At 41.8% G+C, this 19,501-nt stretch overlaps 1 protein-coding gene across 4 annotated transcripts in view; it reads left to right on the top strand.

Annotated features, from left to right (window-relative positions):
* SETD2 (SET domain containing 2, histone lysine methyltransferase) overlaps positions 1-19,501 on the top strand; it is a 138,164-nt gene that overhangs the window by 45,652 nt on the left and 73,011 nt on the right. For 2 of the 4 annotated variants that reach the window (XM_074946451.1, XM_074946452.1), the window contains exon 13: positions 1,500-2,138. In XM_074946451.1, the coding sequence (XP_074802552.1) occupies positions 1,500-2,138 (639 nt within the window). Of the gene's footprint in view, positions 1-1,499; positions 2,139-5,496; positions 5,780-19,501 lie in introns of all 4 variants that reach the window. The other 2 variants (XR_012638355.1, XR_012638356.1) reach the window with 2 other exon arrangements.

Below are 19,501 nucleotides of genomic sequence, written 5' to 3'. Positions count from 1 at the left end.
GTCCAAGGAATTCTCAGTTTTCATCTCTCCACCTGTGAAGAGACTTCTTCAGGGAATGATTCATGCCTGTCTTTCTGCACGACAGCCTCTAGCTTTTTCATAGACTTAAATGTACTTCCTCTTCTTAGAAGGCATGTCACTTATAATGGATCCAGTGTGCATAGTTTTTGGCAATGTTTTTTTAATTCTTTTGTTTTCTGTCATTTGCTTGAAAAATGAACTGGTGATTAGAGGCACAAGGGGCCTTAGATCAGGAATTGCTGCCTTCTCATGAGTTGGTTTAGTGACCTCAGAAGACTAAAACAATAGGAGTTCCTGCAAGTTAGGTGCTGAGAACCTAAAACCAGGAGTGGGAATTTAATTCTTCTTGTACAGAAGGTATGTGGAGTGATTTTTATTTTATTTAATCACTCAAGATGCACATCATACAGTAAATAAAGTCTAATTTTTGCATGTCTAAGTATCATTGTACAATTTAGCTAGGAACACTTTTTAAAATTTTTTAGCTTTCTTTAAAATTTAGATTTTTAAACTAGCAGCAACCTGTAAAAAAATGCACATTTCTGTAATAGTATTTGGCTTTATTTTCTGTAGGCTTCAGAAATCTACATGATCATAGAATCATGGATGTTATAGATGGAAATGTAAAGCTATCCAATCTCTCTCTCTGCCAGCGCAGGATTGTTGTCCACAGTACATTTCTTTTGTGTCTTGTCCAGTCTAGTTTTAATTCTCATACAATGATTACACCATGCTGGCAGTTGTGACGTTCCACCCAGGAGAATGATGTCAGGGTCTTCCTTCAGCTAATCTGTGTAATTCTGTGACATCCAATGGATGTTTTAAATACTGCTGTCTAGTGAAAAAAGAACTTTTCAAATATTGCTGTTAGTAAGTTCAAATCTTCCTACGGTTGATTTATCTCGGTTTATCTATCAGTTTCTATTAACTTCTTCCATTAATATAGTTAAAAATAAAATAATCACTGCAACATTTACAAAGAGGAAAATCTGACCCACGATGTTTAGTATGCAATCAAAGCCAGTTTAGAGAGAGATTAACTTAACCATATAAAAGTGTGATTTCTATACCAAAGCCTAAGTTAAAACGTTAACCATTTAAATAGTCAACACATTTTTATGAGAGTTATTCTACCTTGGGTTTGTTTACATGGAAACTCAAGATATGCATCGTCAGCTGTAAATGTCTGAGCCCTCTGAACTCATTGCAGTTGTGACCTGAATACTTTTAGTCCTTTTTTCCACCCATATATTTTATTTGGTGTCAGTAGTAGTCAGCAAAAGTTCTCTACCACCATTCAGCCCCTACAGCAAATGCATCTCTACTAACTTGTGTCAGTATGAATATGGCTCTGGCAAATACTAAAGAACTCCCCTCCTTTTGGAAGAAATTGCTATTGCCAAGTCAGAGGTTTAAAAAAAACTAGTGCAAAGTGACAGTTTTAAATGTAACTGCTGTGGTTTTGTGTTTTTAACCAGATTATGAAGACTCTGGAGCTCTTGCCTATACCCAATAAAAACATGTTAGAGGAGAGCAAAGTGCTTCCAATTATCCAGCGCTGGGCTCAGACCAAGACTGCTGTCCCACAGCTCAGTGAGGGGGATGGTTATTCCAGTGAGAACACATCACGGGCTCATACGCCACTCAACACGCCAGATCCTTCTATCAAGCAGAGCACAGAAGGCGACACAGACACCCCGAAGAAACTTGTCTTTCGAAGGCTCAAAATTATAAGCGAAAACAGCATGGACAGTGCAATCTCTGATACCACCAGCGAGCTGGAGGGAAAGGAGGGCAAAGAAGACCTAGACCAGCTGGACAGCGTGCCTGCAGAGGTGGCAGAGGAGCAGCCGCAACAGGAAATCAAAGCTGCCATTGATGCTGCTGTGGACAGCAGCAAACCTCAGGCTGCTGAGCTGGAGGTTGAGCCTGAAGCAGAGGCCAAAGAGAACAATGGCACAAAGCTAGAAGAGCCCATTGCAATGGAAACACCGTCTCAAGATGAAGAGGAGGGTGTGTCTGATGTAGAGAGTGAGAGGAGCCAAGAACAGACTGACAAAATAGTGGATATGAGTGACTTGGCTACCAAGCTTCTGGACTGCTGGAAAGACCTAAAGGTAAGAGGAACAGTAGCTCACTGAAGCGATGACAGTTGTATTATAAAGGGAAAACTTAATTGTTTGCAGTTGAACATAAATAAGACTAAGTTGTTGCCTTGTTGGCAAATGTTTTTTGCCAAACAAATAGGAACGCCTTCCCTAAGTGAGGGATTTCAGCCAAAAAACACACCTCCAGGTACTTTCTGTGAATTTCCTTTTGTTTCAAATTATACCCTATGGGATTTATGCTAGTTTGCTAGACATTGGTATGGTGTTCATTGATCAAAGATGAATCAGGCCAACTTGACCACTGAGAAGACCGCTTATTCATCCAGTTCAGTTTAAGTTTATTTTTTAAAAAGCTGTTTATTGATGATTTGGTCTTTGGTTGGCTGGTGCTAACTTGCAGGCCTGTTTTCTAAACCAGCCAGAAAATAGCAGGGCAATAATATTGCAGTGAGCAATTCTGGCTCAGCAGCTTCAGCGTACGTCTGAATGTTATACCAAATGTCTGATTTAGATTTAAATTCAGTTATCTCAAGATGGTCAGTGTGGCCTCTCCTACAAATGTTTGCTTTTCATCTGCAATTTTATATAGCATTAGGTTGTCTTCCAGCAACTTTCTGTTCTGTTGACATTATTGCTAGTGTTGAGTTAACTTCCAAAGATTTGAAGTTTTATGTTCAGATCAGCTAAACATAAAAGTCTGGATGCTAATCTGAAACTTTGAAGCCTGCCACTGGGCAGTGGGAGTTGTGATCCTCCATACACTCTTTCCAGTCTCTGTACCTTACCTGCAGTGTTGCCTTGGCAGGTGAGGGAGGTGGTGGCTGGCAGTCTGCTTCCTTCTTCCAGCATCAGGCTGACCTCTCCTCTGAGCACCTGAGTGGCCTTCTCTGGTAATGAATCTCTTCTGTGAGCAGCCTACTCTGGCCCAGTGGGACCCAGTGAGTCCTAACAGTCTGCCACTTGAAAATTTAAAACACTCAATCATCTGTCCTAGAGTTCTCGATGGTACAGTGAAAACCCTCACCCCATCCCCATAAAATGAATGTTTCTTGCAGGAATGGAAGGGTGGGAGTTTAGTTTTAAATTTGAAAGTGGCATTTCACTGGGACCCTGCAGAGATGTTACAGGCCACTGCACTGGAGTGAAAGAGTTGCTCCTGAAGAGGGGAGGTGCTGAACAGAGGATTGCAAGGCTTAAGTATACACTTGTCCCTCATACTCCGCAGCCATGATAACAAAAGGAAGTAATGGGAAGGGACTCTAGTTTGACCTCTCCCAGTGGCCTCCGTGTGGGAGAGATGGAGAATGCAGTCCTGAAATTTTCTTGTACTTCCAAAGGATTTATTCTTGGTTAGGTTAGTTAAGGTACAGGTAGCCTTCATTTTAAGAAAAGAGTTTGCCGACCCTTAATAAGAAGTTCTCTTGTAGTGTACATTCCTATCAGACAACACACCATAAGGCCTTCGATGGTAGTATTTTGCCACTTAAAATGACCAATTCTTGATGTTTCAGAAGAGTCTAGTAAAGAGAAGTGATAATGCACCTCATTGGGCAGTGCTGTACATGAATGGGGATATTCCTTCCTGGCCTTTGCTGGAGATCAGTTTAGGCATGAATTCATGAGACTATTTCCTATGACTCTGTTAGCTTCCATAGCCACCAGTGTTAACAGTCCTAAAATTATCCATTTTTGGTAGGAAAGAGAAATTCTTCTCTTACCTGTGTACTATTCAAAATAATCTCTAATTTGTGTGCATTTACAGAGTTTTGACTATAATTATGTTGTAAACCTAATAGGAGAAAAGATGTGACCTTTGTAAATTACAAATTATGCACTAAAATATAAGGAGTACTTGTGGCACCTTAGAGACTAACAAATTTATTTGAGTCTCTAAGGTGCCACAAGTACTCCTTTTCTTTTTGTGGATACAGACTAACACCACTGCTGCTCTGAAACTTGGCACTAAAATATGTTTATATATGCAAATAAGTTTGTGTGTATTTTCCCCCCTTTTTAACCCTGTGTATCTACAGTATATTTAACAGCTTTAGTCTGCAGTTTGTTTGTTTAATCAGGGGTTGAAGATTTCTTCACTTAAAGGGACACTGTCAGGTTAAATAAATAAACTATATATATATATATATATATAAAAACAAAACACATTTTCCTTATGTAATTAACACCATGTATTATTAAAACTGAAAAGTTTTAAAAAAAAGTTATTCTTCACTTTATGCTGTTTTGTTCTTGAATTTTTCTCACCTTGGACAGTTATGGACTATTCAGCTTTCTTTTTGTTTATACTCTTTCTAGCCACTTTCATTTTCAGGATCTCATGCTGTATTGTTTGAGTTGCAAACACAGTTGGGGAATACTTGTTTCAAAAACCAATTTTATTGAAGTTTTTAAGGAAAATCTTGCGTTCTAATGGTGTTAAGTTTTATAAAACCTTATTTTGGGACCAGATTTGACCTGACAGTGTCATTTTAACACCAAGTGCTGACTCCCAGCACACTTGTAGTTTCTGTTGAATTTGGAGTAGCCCAGACTTCAGCTACCTAAACCCACTGGCTCAAGCCTGTGGTCAGCTATGGAATCATTACCCATCAAATTTGCTATTTGAGATGTGGATTGACTTCCTCCCTATGGGGTCTGCCCTGTTGCAACTTATCTGATATAATTCTGAGGACACTAATAACCTTATGTAACATGGTTTAAAGTTCTGATCTTGGGTACATGGGTATATTTGCCCAACAGCTGGTTTTGTGGTACTTGAATTATAATGTACCATGTATCTGAAATCAGAAGCAAGCCTTAAGTCTGTGAAAACCTTTTTATCCTGCCAAGTGTTCTTGGGGAACTGTGATGACCCTCTGGATGTATTCCGTACTGTATTTTATCATGGCACTAAAAGAGTTAACTGCTTCTGTCCAACTTTCACCTGTTAGAGTATTGCATATTGTCTTTTGGGCTAACTGTCAGGCCAAGATACTACAGCTCTGAAATGGCTGATAAGTCTTCTTAAGACTTTTAGGCTACAGGAAGGCCATTAGTAGAGTATCATATTCTAGATTAAAGGGGGATGCATAGTTACCCTGTCTCCTGATCCTTTAGACTTTCTGTGGGAGCTGGGTGTGTCTTCCCATCAACTTTGTCCCATCACCAAAGCAGGAAGACAGCAAGGTGAATTTTCAGGTGCTTCCAAGCTCTTTAAAGCTGGTTTTTCATTGAGTTGTGGAACTTGAGTCATCTGCAATAATAGTGCCATAGGAGGGGTGGGTGGGAGGTTGTGAAATCTCGTAACTTAAGCTATGTCCTCCCCGATCTTGATGATGACCCCCTTGTAATTTCAACCATTTCCATCCAGCTTCTCAGGGCAGCAAGGAGCTTGTTAACATCACCAGCTGACCATGTGTCTCCTTTTCTCAACTCCATTTTCAACTCCGTGCTGAAGAAGGGAGAGAACATAGCGTGCATACTGTGAAGAAACAGGAAGATGGTTGGGAAGCTGGATGATGCATGAGAAATATAATAGGTGAAAAGAGGACAGAGGTGGTTAACTCATTGATGCCGACGTTATTTTGGTGCGTCCATTGCCGGCAATGGATGTCGCTCCGGGAAAATCCCTACTCCTGGCATGAAAGGATTAAGTGAGCTATCTTTTTATATACCTCTATACACAGGACAGCTGCCTTGGGTTGCAAGGCCTTGTACGTTTTGACGCCTGAACCCATGCGAAATATTGGTTGATAATACATACCTCATTGCAACACAAACATTCACAATATCCAGTGAGGTAAATTTTCAGCATAGGCTTTTGCACACAGTTCCTGTTGGAAGAGGAAATGGTGCATGTATCTCCTGATGCTGAAAATGTACCGGAAGGGTCGGTGAACACACAGTAGGTAACAGGTGGTGGTTAAATGCAATACTTATATGCTCTTTAGCCTGTGCAAGAACCTGGACTGTGCTGCTGTACAACAGGATTCAAAGGAAACAGGTAAGGCCCCTGTGGGACTGATGAGTACCTAGTGACATTTATTATGAATACTGTATGGTGCATGATGGCTAATGATTCCAGTGCTTTTCACCTTGTGGTATCTGAGGGGGCTGGTGTTCTTGACCATTAACCCTAATTTGTGGGGTGTTTTCACACTCGTTTACACTTCGTAAAAGCTCATGGTGTTAGGAGGATCACAGTATTTTATAGGAAAGGGCTGAGCTTTCCTCAACAGATTCTTTTGATCTTGGTCTTCTTCCTCAATCTTTATCTTATCAAATACTTTATATTTATTACTTTAAGTTTAGTTATGTCATTTTAACAGTGCTGATATTTTGAAGACAGTCTCGCTCTTGTGGATTCTTAGCTGAGGCTTCCCCTGCCTGGGTTTGATCTCAGCAGCCTAAAGTATTAGAAATATTAGTTTCAATTTTGTTTTATATTGTTTCTTTCATACTAATAATCTCAAAAGGCTTTTCAGAGAGAATTTAGTTACTTTAACAGAATTGGCAATAGCAACTCAATTTGTGGTGTTGCAATAAAGTTAGCATCATATATGCACTTCTGTAGGGCTGGTGGCGCTAAGCTTCTGGCATCTTTCTTCACAATACTTTTGGGTATGCAGACAATCTCATAACCTTCTTGGTGAGAGGTCAAAAGCATTAGGTTATAGCTGTAAGGCTTCCTAGAGCATGCACTTAAATTACAGCGTACTCATTTTTTTTATAGTACTTTTCTGAGTACCTTTCTGAACTGGGTATCTCATGGGATCAGTAAAGGTTAAATTAGCTTTGAACTCTGGGTCACAGTTGAAAATATTTCAGAGGTCAGTAGTGATTAAGTAATTGTCCTAATTTGGCCTAGGTGAGATGGATTTGGTCTCTGTTGCAGTCAGCTTCCCAGTATCAGCATAAAAGAGCCCCCATCCATTTAGAAAAAAAATCACAAATAGCATGATTATTAGCAGCCTGAGCAGAGATGGGAAGGATTGATTGGCCCGTGCAGACTGAACCTATCCTCTCGCCCCTAGAAATGGTGTTTCCAAGTCATGACTGAGGCAGCATTGAGAAACTTTACAAGTACAATTTCTCAGGCCATACCTATTCTATAGATAAAACTCCATCTCCCGGGATGGCTGTCTTGCACCTTATACAAATACCAACCTCAAATTAAGAAAAATATGAATTACATATAATACATAAGAAAATATAGTTCTGCTTAGTGGGTAATCTAACTCAACCGTCTTCGCATTTATTTAGCCTGCACTGCCCACACCTCCTTGCATAGTTCTTCTTCCCCCCCCTTGGTAGCTCTTGCAATAACAAGTGTCACTTCGTAGCTCATGGTGTCCACAGAATGACTAGAGGAGAAAGGGGAGAGCTGTTCAAAGAAAATGAGAGCAGCACATGATACAGACAAGCAGGGAAGAGGAAAGTGGAATGGGGGGAGAAGAGAGGGGAGTTATGACTGGGATGGAGAAAGTATTCACAATTAATAAGGGAGGATGGGAGGGAAGAGAACACAATAGCAACGAGCTTTGATTCAGTGGCTGTAAAAGAAGCCAATGTTTTCAGTGAAAGAGGCTTAGAGAATAAGCAAAACGAGGTAGAGAGGAAGAGGAGAAACAATAGGCAGAGGAGAGAGGGACAGAAATAGAAATGATAAATGTGATGCCATGCACTGCATCTAGGTTAGTGGAATTATACGTGCACATATTATTTCCTGCATTTTTATTGTGTTCCTCTGGACAGCATCTGCTAGCTCTGTTTTGGCACTGAAGAGCAGAAAGCAGTGACCAAATATTGTTGATAAAACTTAAGTTTCTTCTTATTCTTGAGCTTGTAATTAGGCATAGACAGATCTTTAAAAAGTCCATGCAACTGGTAATTTCCCTCCTTAATTTGCAAACCTTGCCAAGTGATACAAGTTCCAGAGAAGTGTTTGTGTGATTTTTGTAGCTGCACAAACTGCAGTGCAAATGGATTTGTAGACATGAAAGTGGCTGTACCCAGTTTTATTGACGAGTTTCAAATACAGATTTTTCATAATCAAAAGATGGAAAAAGTTCAAAATAGAGAGTCAAATGAGCAGTTACTCTACTGCAGTCTTCTAGCATGCTGAGATACCTGTGAAGATACATGATTACCTTTTTACCGTTCTCCCCATATAGTAACATTTGTTCATCCATATTCATTACACCAGACCAGCCTTCATCCTTGGTTTGTTGAGTTCTACTCTTTCCCTGTTGTACTGTAACTTTCGTACATTCATATTCATTGTCTTAATTGTCCAATGTCCTTTCTTCATCTATGTGCTATCCTGCTAAATGAAAAAAATATTAAACTATGTTAGCGAGACATTAAAAGGAAATTCCATTATACTTGATACTCCTTCCTTAGAGCTGCAGAATGATCTCAAATATGCTGCCTTACCTAGACCCAATAGGATGATTTAGGGACAGACTTGGCAGTCTTTAACTATTGCTTTTCCTTTAGTTTAAATTAGATCTTTAAGGTTATTTTTTTGTATTTAATTTTCTAGGTATCCTGTTAAACAAAAAATGTTCTGAAAGAGGGTAGAAAAACATATGGACATTGTTATAGCACTTGCTATGGCAGTTGCGTTGACTCAGTCGTTATGTACATGCAAGTTAGACTCCTCAGTTTCAAAAAATGAAATCAGCCTTTCACTGGCGTTCTATCTGGTTTGCATCTCATTTGATCACCACATGGTTTTCCTAGAATAATTTTGATTCATCACTTTATATAACCTGCATCTGCTTGCCAGACCACTCGACCGGTGAATCCTTCAAAATCTGCTGGACCTTGACATTTAGGCTTTGGAAGAAGCCCCTGGGGCATCTAGTTCAGGGGTGGCCAACCTGAGCCTGAGAAGGAGCCAGAATTTACCAATGTACATTGCTAAAGAGCCACAATAATAGGTCAGCAGCCCCCCCTGCCATCAGCCTCCCCCTGCTCCCAGCGCCTCCCGCCCACCAGCAGCCCTGCCAATCAGTGCCTCCCCTCCCTCCCCATCAGCTGTTTTGTGGTGTGCAGGAGGCTTTTGGGGGGAAGGGGGAGGAGCGAGGGCAGTGCAGGGGAGGGGGCGGGAAGGGGTGGAGTGGGGGCAGGGCCAGGGGTTGAGCAGTGAGCGCCCCCCGGCACATTGGAAAGTTGGCGCCTGTAGCTCCAGCCCCGGAGTTGGTGCCTATACATGGAGCCGCATATTAACTTCTGAAGAGCCGCAGGTGGCTCCGGAGCCACAGGTTGGCCACCCCAATCTAGTTCATCTCCATGTGCTGGTTCAGGACTGTCTTCTATGTTAAACTTTTAAGTTGTTAAATAAGGATGTAGGGTTTGCCAAATCAGATTAGATCACTGATCCATCAGGTCTGCTATCCTGCCTATAACAGGGGCCAATATCTTTTACTTCAGAGGAAGATGTGCCACCAAGCTAATGGTGCTATGCTGTGTATGGGGAGGGCAAGCACCTTCCTGACCGCTGCAGCATGACCTCCTTCAGGCCCTGAACCATGAGGCTAGATTACCTTTATTTTGTCTGCAAAGCTGAAAATATTTTTAATGGTCATAAAATATCCATCTGTTTTAAAGTACAGCCATAGACCTTGGATACATGATGACCTGCAGCAGTAAATTTCATAAACTGAAAATATACTGCATGAAGCCATATTCCCTTAATTTGTTGGTGCTGTTTTTGTTAGGTGAGCCCTTGTTCTTGTCATAGTCTTTGTAGCTCTAGAAGACCTCTGATAACCAAGTTTCTGTAGCTAGAGCCCTGCACAGATACAAAAATTTGGATCCACATCAGATCTGCAAAGATGGTAAACAATACAACCGCAGACACAGATATGCACAGATATAAAGTGGATATCCACAGATCTGCAGGGCTCTATCAGTAAACTGCCTTGGCAAATGCCATTATCTAATTAGCCTAATGGTTTGTGGGGTTTGGGGAATCAAGTTCCTAGAGTCTAACCTACCTCTTCCCTTTTACTTTAGGCTGTTTCTATTTTAGCCATACTAAATGACTCATTTTGAGTACTATTCTACCCAATTTTTTGTGTTTCCTGAGAGCTGCGTGTGTTAAGTGTCAATGGGACCATTGTATTACAAATCTTATTATGTTAAGTTCCCTTGGAAATTGATAGGATTTAGTGTAACATAGAGTATAGACTAACCCTTCCACATACATGACCCAAGTAAACTGGCTTCTTCTGGGCAACAAGATGGTGGTGGGGTGGGGGTGCTGAAATCGTTGGCAGTGCGCACTGCCGCATTATAGCCACTTCGCAGCTGCTACTTCAGTTGCTGGCACTAGATCTACATAAATAATGTCAGGTTTCAGAGTAACAGCCGTGTTAGTCTGTATTCGTAAAAAGAAAAAAGAAAAGGAGTACTTGTGGCACCTTAGAGACTAACCAGTTTATTTGAGCATGAGCTTTCGTGAGCTACAGCTCACTTCATCGGATGCATAGCATATCATGGAAACTGCAGAAGACATTATATACACACAGAGACCATGAAACAAAACTTCCTCCCACCCCACTCTCCTGCTGGTAACAGCTTATCTAAAGTGATCATCAAGGAGGGCCATTTCCAGCACAAATCCAGGTTTTCTCACCCTTTCCCCCCCCCCCCCACACACACACAGACACACATACAAACTCACTCTCCTGCTGGTAATAGCCCATCCCTCTTTGAAACCTCTCTTTATAATGCGCATGATAATCAAGGTGGGTCATTTCCAGCACTAATCCAGGTTTTCTCACCCCCCCCCCCCCACACACACACCCCTCCAAAAACCACACACACAAACTCACTCTCCTGCTGGCAATAGCTCATCTTACAATGTGCACAGCAATAATCCAAGTTTAACCAGAACGTCTTGGGGGGGGTTTGTAGGAAAAAAACAAGGGGAGATAGGCTACCTTGCATAATGACTTAGCCACTCCCAGTCTCTATTCAAGCCCAAATTAATAGTATCCAATTTGCAAATGAATTCCAATTCAGCAGTTTCTCGCTGGAGTCTGGATTTGAAGTTTTTTTGCTTTAAGATAGCGACCCTCATGTCTGTGATTGCGTGACCAGAGAGATTGAAGTGTTCTCCGACTGGTTTATGAATGTTATAATTCTTAACATCTGATTTGTGTCCATTTATTCTTTTACGTAGAGACTGTCCAGTTTGACCAATGTACATGGCAGAGGGGCATTGCTGGCACATGATGGCATATATCACATTGGTGGATGTGCAGGTGAACGAGCCTCTGATAGTGTGGCTGATGTTGTTAGGCCCTGTGATGGTGTCCCCTGAATAGATATGTGGGCACAGTTGGCAACGGGCTTTGTTGCAAGGATAGGTTCCTGGGTTAGTGGTTCTGTTGTGTGGTATGTGGTTGTTAGTGAGTATTCGCTTCAGGTTGGGGGGCTGTCTGTAGGCAAGGACTGGCCTTTCTCCCAAGATTTGTGAGAGTGTTGGGTCATCCTTCAGGATAGGTTGTAGATCCTTAATAATGCGTGGAGGGGTTTTAGTTGGGGGCTGAAGGTGACGGCTAGTGGCGTTCTGTTATTTTCTTTGTTAGGCCTGTCCTGTAGTAGGTGACTTCTGGGAACTCTTCTGGCTCTATCAATCTGTTTCTTCACTTCCGCAGGTGGGTATTGTAGTTGTAAGAATGCTTGATAGAGATCTTGTAGGTGTTTGTCTCTGTCTGAGGGGTTGGAACAAATGCGGTTGTATCGCAGAGCTTGGCTGTAGACGATGGATCGTGTGGTGTGGTCAGGGTGAAAGCTGGAGGCATGTAGGTAGGAATAGCGGTCAGTAGGTTTCCGGTATAGGGTGGTGTTGATGTGACCATCGTTTATTAGCACTGTAGTGTCCAGGAAGTGGATCTCTTGTGTGGACTGGACCAGGCTGAGGTTGATGGTGGGATGGAAATTGTTGAAATCATGGTGGAATTCCTCAAGGGCTTCTTTTCCATGGGTCCAGATGATGAAGATGTCATCAATATAGCGCAAGTAAAGTAGGGGCGTTAGGGGACGAGAGCTGAGGAAGCGTTGTTCTAAATCAGCCATAAAAATGTTGGCATACTGTGGGGCCATGCGGGTACCCATAGCAGTGCCGCTGATCTGAAGGTATACATTGTCCCCAAATGTAAAATAGTTATGGGGTAAGGACAAAGTCACAAAGTTCAGCCACCAGGTTAGCCGTGATATTATCGGGGATAGTGTTCTTGATGGCTTGTAGTCCATCTTTGTGTGGAATGTTGGTGTAGAGGGCTTCTACATCCATAGTGGCCAGGATGATGTTATCAGGAAGATCACCAATGGATTGTAGTTTCCTCAGGAAGTCAGTGGTGTCTCGAAGGTAGCTGGGAGTGCTGGTAGCGTAGGGCCTGAGGAGTGAGTCTACATAGCCGGACAATCCTGCTGTCAGGGTGCCAATGCCTGAGATGATGGGGCGCCCAGGATTTCCAGGTTTATGGATCTTGGGTAGTAGATAGAATATCCCAGGTCGGGGTTCCAGGGATGTGTCTGTGCGGATTTGATCTTGTGCTTTTTCAGGAAGTTTCTTGAGCAAATGCTGTAGATGCTTTTGGTAACTCTCAGTGGGATCAGAGGGTAATGGCTTGTAGAAAGTCAAAGGACTTTCTACAAAAGAAAAAGGACACTAAACTTTCTAAACTACTACAGGCTACAAGGGGCCACAGCAATGGTTCCCTCAACCCACCCAGCAATATTGTTAACCTATCCAACTATACTCTCAGCCCAGCAGAAGCAGCTGTCCTATCTCGGGGTCTCTCCTTCTGCCCCTCCACCCCCTCGAACATGATACAGTTCTGTGGTGACCTAGAATCCTATTTTCGACGTCTCCGACTCAAGGAATATTTCCAAAATACCTCTGAACAACATAATGATCCACAGAGGCCTGCCTACCAACATTACAAAAAGAAGGATTCTAGGTGGACTCCTCCTGAAGGTCGAAACAGCAGACTGGACTTCTACATAGAGTGCTTCCGCCGACGTGCACGGGCTGAAATTGTGGAAAAGCAGCATCACTTGCCCCATAACCTCAGCCGTGCAGAACACAATGCCATCCACAGCCTCAGAAACAACTCTGACATCATAATAAAAAAGGCTGACAAAGGAGGTGCTGTTGTCATCATGAATAGGTCGGAATATGAACAAGAGGCTGCTCGGCAGCTCTCCAACACCACTTTCTACAAGCCATTACCCTCTGATCCCACTGAGAGTTACCAAAAGCATCTACAGCATTTGCTCAAGAAACTTCCTGAAAAAGCACAAGATCAAATCCGCACAGACACACCCCTGGAACCCCGACCTGGGATATTCTATCTACTACCCAAGATCCATAAACCTGGAAATCCTGGGCGCCCCATCATCTCAGGCATTGGCACCCTGACAGCAGGATTGTCCGGCTATGTAGACTCACTCCTCAGGCCCTACGCTACCAGCACTCCCAGCTACCTTCGAGACACCACTGACTTCCTGAGGAAACTACAATCCATTGGTGATCTTCCTGATAACACCATCCTGGCCACTATGGATGTAGAAGCCCTCTACACCAACATTCCACACAAAGATGGACTACAAGCCATCAAGAACACTATCCCCGATAATATCACGGCTAACCTGGTGGCTGAACTTTGTGACTTTGTCCTTACCCATAACTATTTTACATTTGGGGACAATGTATACCTTCAGATCAGCGGCACTGCTATGGGTACCCGCATGGCCCCACAGTATGCCAACATTTTTATGGCTGATTTAGAACAACGCTTCCTCAGTTCTCGTCCCCTAACGCCCCTACTTTACTTGCGCTATATTGATGACATCTTCTTCATCTGGACCCATGGAAAAGAAGCCCTTGAGGAATTCCACCATGATTTCAACAATTTCCATCCCACCATCAACCTCAGCCTGGTCCAGTCCACACAAGAGATCCACTTCCTGGACACTACAGTGCTAATAAACGATGGTCACATCAACACCACCCTATACCGGAAACCTACTGACCGCTATTCCTACCTACATGCCTCCAGCTTTCACCCTGACCACACCACACGATCCATCGTCTACAGCCAAGCTCTGCGATACAACCGCATTTGCTCCAACCCCTCAGACAGAGACAAACACCTACAAGATCTCTATCAAGCATTCTTACAACTACAATACCCACCTGCGGAAGTGAAGAAACAGATTGATAGAGCCAGAAGAGTTCCCAGAAGTCACCTACTACAGGACAGGCCTAACAAAGAAAATAACAGAACGCCACTAGCCGTCACCTTCAGCCCCCAACTAAAACCCCTCCAACGCATTATTAAGGATCTACAACCTATCCTGAAGGATGACCCAACACTCTCACAAATCTTGGGAGAAAGGCCAGTCCTTGCCTACAGACAGCCCCCCAACCTGAAGCGAATACTCACTAACAACCACATACCACACAACAGAACCACTAACCCAGGAACCTATCCTTGCAACAAAGCCCGTTGCCAACTGTGCCCACATATCTATTCAGGGGACACCATCACAGGGCCTAACAACATCAGCCACACTATCAGAGGCTCGTTCACCTGCACATCCACCAATGTGATATATGCCATCATGTGCCAGCAATGCCCCTCTGCCATGTACATTGGTCAAACTGGACAGTCTCTACGTAAAAGAATAAATGGACACAAATCAGATGTTAAGAATTATAACATTCATAAACCAGTCGGAGAACACTTCAATCTCTCTGGTCACGCAATCACAGACATGAGGGTCGCTATCTTAAAGCAAAAAAACTTCAAATCCAGACTCCAGCGAGAAACTGCTGAATTGGAATTCATTTGCAAATTGGATACTATTAATTTGGGCTTGAATAGAGACTGGGAGTGGCTAAGTCATTATGCAAGGTAGCCTATCTCCCCTTGTTTTTTTCCTACAAACCCCCCCCAAGACGTTCTGGTTAAACTTGGATTATTGCTGTGCACATTGTAAGATGAGCTATTGCCAGCAGGAGAGTGAATTTGTGTGTGTGGTTTTTTGGAGGGGTGTGTGGGGGGGGGGGGTGAGAAAACCTGGATTAGTGCTGGAAATGACCCACCTTGATTATCATGCGCATTATAAAGAGAGGTTTCAAAGAGGGATGGGCTATTACCAGCAGGAGAGTGAGTTTGTATGTGTGTCTGTGTGTGGGGGGGGGGGGGGGGAAGGGTGAGAAGACCTGGATTTGTGCTGGAAATGGCCCTCCTTGATGATCACTTTAGATAAGCTGTTACCAGCAGGAGAGTGGGGTGGGAGGAAGTTTTGTTTCATGGTCTCTGTGTGTATATAATGTCTTCTGCAGTTTCCACGATATGCTATGCATCCGATGAAGTGAGCTGTAGCTCACGAAAGCTCATGCTCAAATAAACTGGTTAGTCTCTAAGGTGCCACAAGTACTCCTTTTCTTTTTTCTTTTTATAAATAATGTCCTTAAGTCTACCACTCCCTCCAGAATGAAGAGGCATAGATAAGTAAGCCTGGCACTGCATCTCCTCAGTATCCTTGGTAATGGAGATAGAGGGTATGGGCATCATCTAGCCTCTCTGCAGTGTCTTTATCCTTCACAGCTGCTCTTTTTATACTCTGGTGGCCATCAGACCTACATATTCTCTCACATATTCTCTTCCTGCTTCTGTTACACTTAAATAAGTTCTTCTCTGCAAACTTGTGATTTCTTTGTGTGAGCCATTTCAGATCTTGTTCTTCTCGACCTTTTGTTAACTTTTCAAATTACATATCTTGCCATGGTGCAAAAATTGGGCTAGGACAGACTTAGCATTTTAATAATTTTTTTTAACACAGGAAGTTCCCGCTGACTTTTTTTTCCTGAGTGGTGTGTGAGTATATTTTCTATAAACACAATCATAAACCCAGCACAGGTTTTTTGGTCCACAAAAACATGATAGCAATGCATGAATAAGCGCATATGAAAAATTATTTAGACTTTTCTGTGGCTCTTCTCATTGTACTAGGTGAGCATCACAAACATCACTGAATTTATCCACCTGGATAAGGAAGGCAAGTAATTTATCTACACGTAAGGAACTCAAAGGGCTCATCTTTACTGCATTGTTAGTTGGAGATATAACTTGCGTTTTGCCTCTACGTGACTCCCATCCACTCACACACATCTCTAGATCAAGTGAAGTTGAGCTCTAAATTTGAGCTAGCTAGTCCATCGGGATGCAGGCAGAAGCTTGAGTGCAGTTAACATTGGAGCTAATAATGCAGTTGGGATGCAGCAGCTGGAGTTAGACCTCCTCAGCAGCTAATCCAATCACTCTGCTAATATAATCAGTATGTACTGCTGATTAGATCACTCAGTGTGCTTGCACTCCCAGGGCAGGTCTACACTTAAAAAGCTGCAATAGTACCACTGCACCAGTGCAGCTGCAGTGCGTAAGTGAAGACACTCCTACACTGACGGGAGAGCTTCTCCTGTTGGCGTAGCTAATCCGCCTCTGCGAGAGGCAGTAGCTATGTTGACTGCCGACATAGTGCTATCTACATCACGGGTTAGGTTGCTCAGAAGTGTGGATTTTTCACACCCCAGAGTGACATAGGTATACCAGTATAAGCCTGTAGTGTAGATCTGGCCTCACGCAAGCATCTAGCTCAAGTGGAGAAAGTTGGGTGTGCTAACTTGAGCCGTCTACACGGGGGGCTAGGTTGGTTTAACTGCAGTGCTCCTGAATGTGGATTTGTCACATCCCTAAGCTATGTAGTTACACCAACCTAATTTCCTAGTGTGGACAAGGAAAGTATAAGTATAAGGCTTAAAATATATCCAGAGTCCCACAATTAGTCTACCTTGAATCTTAATATCTTGCAAAATGAAATCTTATTCTCATTCAAGCAAAAATACTTCGAACAAAACATTTACTTTTTCCCCATTTACAATTCAAATGGGAACGTTTTATATAGGATTCATTCTTCAAAAATTGTATCAAAGCCAATAAATTAGTATGTAAAACTCAGCAAAAAATATTTGAAATTACTGTTTCAAGCACTGTTATAAATTCTGTTTAAAAGCAAAAATAAAGATTATTTTTCCCCCTATAAAGAGAGGCTAACACTAAAACCAAACCAAACAACTAAAAGTATCTGAAACACACTCTGTGTTTTTGGACCTGCAATAGTACTTGCTTAGTTATCCGGTAGTTACTCTTTGCACTAATGTACTTTAAGCAGAGTGAGTTGTTTTTCTTGAGGATTTCTTAAACATTGATTTAACTAATTGAAAGGAAATTTGTGCACTCGGCCGAGTGGGACAAAAAGCATTTTCTCCCCATCAATAAAATTTGCAAAATGTGGTTTTTCATGGCTATTGGGTTTTTGAAGTCTAGTGCTGGAGGTAAACACCTTGCCAAAAGTGATGTCATTTTGTGACACTGGGAAGCCCAGTGGAAAAGGCTGTAAATCAATTTCCAACCAGCTTTAAATAATAAAAACTTAGATATTTAGTATTTTAAAATAAACATTTTGTTGAAGTATTTATTAGTTTTACTTCTGACCCTAACCCATTAAAGCAGGTTGGAAGCTAGCTTGGTGACAGCATCTCAAATGACATCACTTTTGAGCAAGATGACTGCACCCAGCTCTAAACAGGGAAGTGAATAATGAAATGTTTAAAACTTTAGAAGAATATGAACTTATTTTTTTATTCATGGTGACAAGCACTTATTCTCTGAACTCTCAGACTGCTGAGCTGAGTATTGCAGCCTCCTTTTAAATTAAGTTTTGTATTGAACTTTTAAAAAATTAAACAGACTTAGAGTTGAGATTTTGAATGCAGAGGTTAAGCAGAGATTAACTTTTTTAATGTTTAAGTGCAGCTGCGTTATAGAAATATACAAAAGAAACTGCCAGCACTCAAACACAGTGGCAGAAAAGCCTCTTCATGTTATTTTGTGTAGACATCACGTTATTAGCCATCAGTTTAGTCTTTCCTGCCTTTGGAATCAAAAGGTTTTCGTTAATGCTGTGTTGGAAAATAGTGCAGCACTTTGTCTGGGACATGATTGCTGAAGCACTGACAGTACACTCAGTGTCGGTACAACACCCAATGGAAAGACCCTGTTCAGAGGAGCTGACAGGTTCAGGGTAAGGACCATTGTGCTGTGCAGAGTTCTGTTGACTTTAGTGAGGTTCCAACTGGGTATTTGTGTAGATTCATTAGCAGAATCTAGCCCTAAGTAAACAAAAATCAAATATAAAGCAACATGGGGTCGCTAACCTAGTCTCTTTTGAATGATGTGGTGGTGACCACCATTTACTGACATGACTTAGCATTTGTGGACCTGAAAGCGGACATGTTTCATGGAGGCACTTGTAAGAGAGGGGTACAGTTGCTTAAGAATACTCTGAACTGGCCTACATTTATAGCCCTCGCGCTTTATGGCAGCATCCCACATAACAGTCTGCCTCTGTTACTTTCCGATAGGTCAGTTTTCTTTCCCAATATGTAATGCTGTTGTATCTTTTCACCTGACTTTCAGTATTACACAGCCAGAAAATGGCTAGCTCATCACATATTCTACTTTCACAGAATATTAAATTAGTTTCTATTCTTGTTAATTAACTTTAATCGGTCTGGGAAAGGCATGGAGTGGAGAAGTTCTCCATTAGCTATTCCAGTTAGGCCTGTAAGTACCAGCAGGCTCTTGGTCTGAGCTGAAACTAAAATAATAACAGGAGAAAATTATAAAGAAAACATCACTGATCCAGAATGCAGCACCGCAGACTGACTCATCATATGCAAGTTGTTACACATATTATAGGATCATTATCATGAAATGCATATTCTGTTACAAGTAATGAGTGCAATAAGAACAAATATATTTAAATTTAAATAGTATACAATTTAAAACATTGGTGTTTATGAAAGATGTTTCACAATCCATAATGCTATACAATTGGTTAACATTTCATTTAAATAATTATTACTAAACATATCCAGAGGCACTTGAGAAGAACACTTAGGTCACTAATCACAATTGCAATCTAAAGCTCTAACCCTGCCAACACTTATTCATGTGCTTAACTTTAATCACATAAGTAGTCCCATTAACCTTACTCATGTGAGTAAAACTAAATGTGTGTATGTTTACAAGCTCAGGGCCCAAAATAGAATGCACAGATCTAGTTCATAGAAAAGAAAATACATAGACATTTTAACTACTAAGACATAGAAAGGTTCCTGTTATTACATTAACTGCTCTGGGACCTAGCTATAACTGTGACATACTCATTAGAAATCTTCTAAGATAAGGATGAAAGTAGTGCTAGGCGTAAAAGGCATTTCA

The sequence above is a fragment of the Natator depressus genome, chromosome 2 (genome assembly GCF_965152275.1).
Source record: "Natator depressus isolate rNatDep1 chromosome 2, rNatDep2.hap1, whole genome shotgun sequence".
NCBI classification, from domain to species: Eukaryota; Metazoa; Chordata; order Testudines; family Cheloniidae; genus Natator; species Natator depressus.
This window is presented reverse-complemented; position numbering and strand designations above follow the sequence as displayed.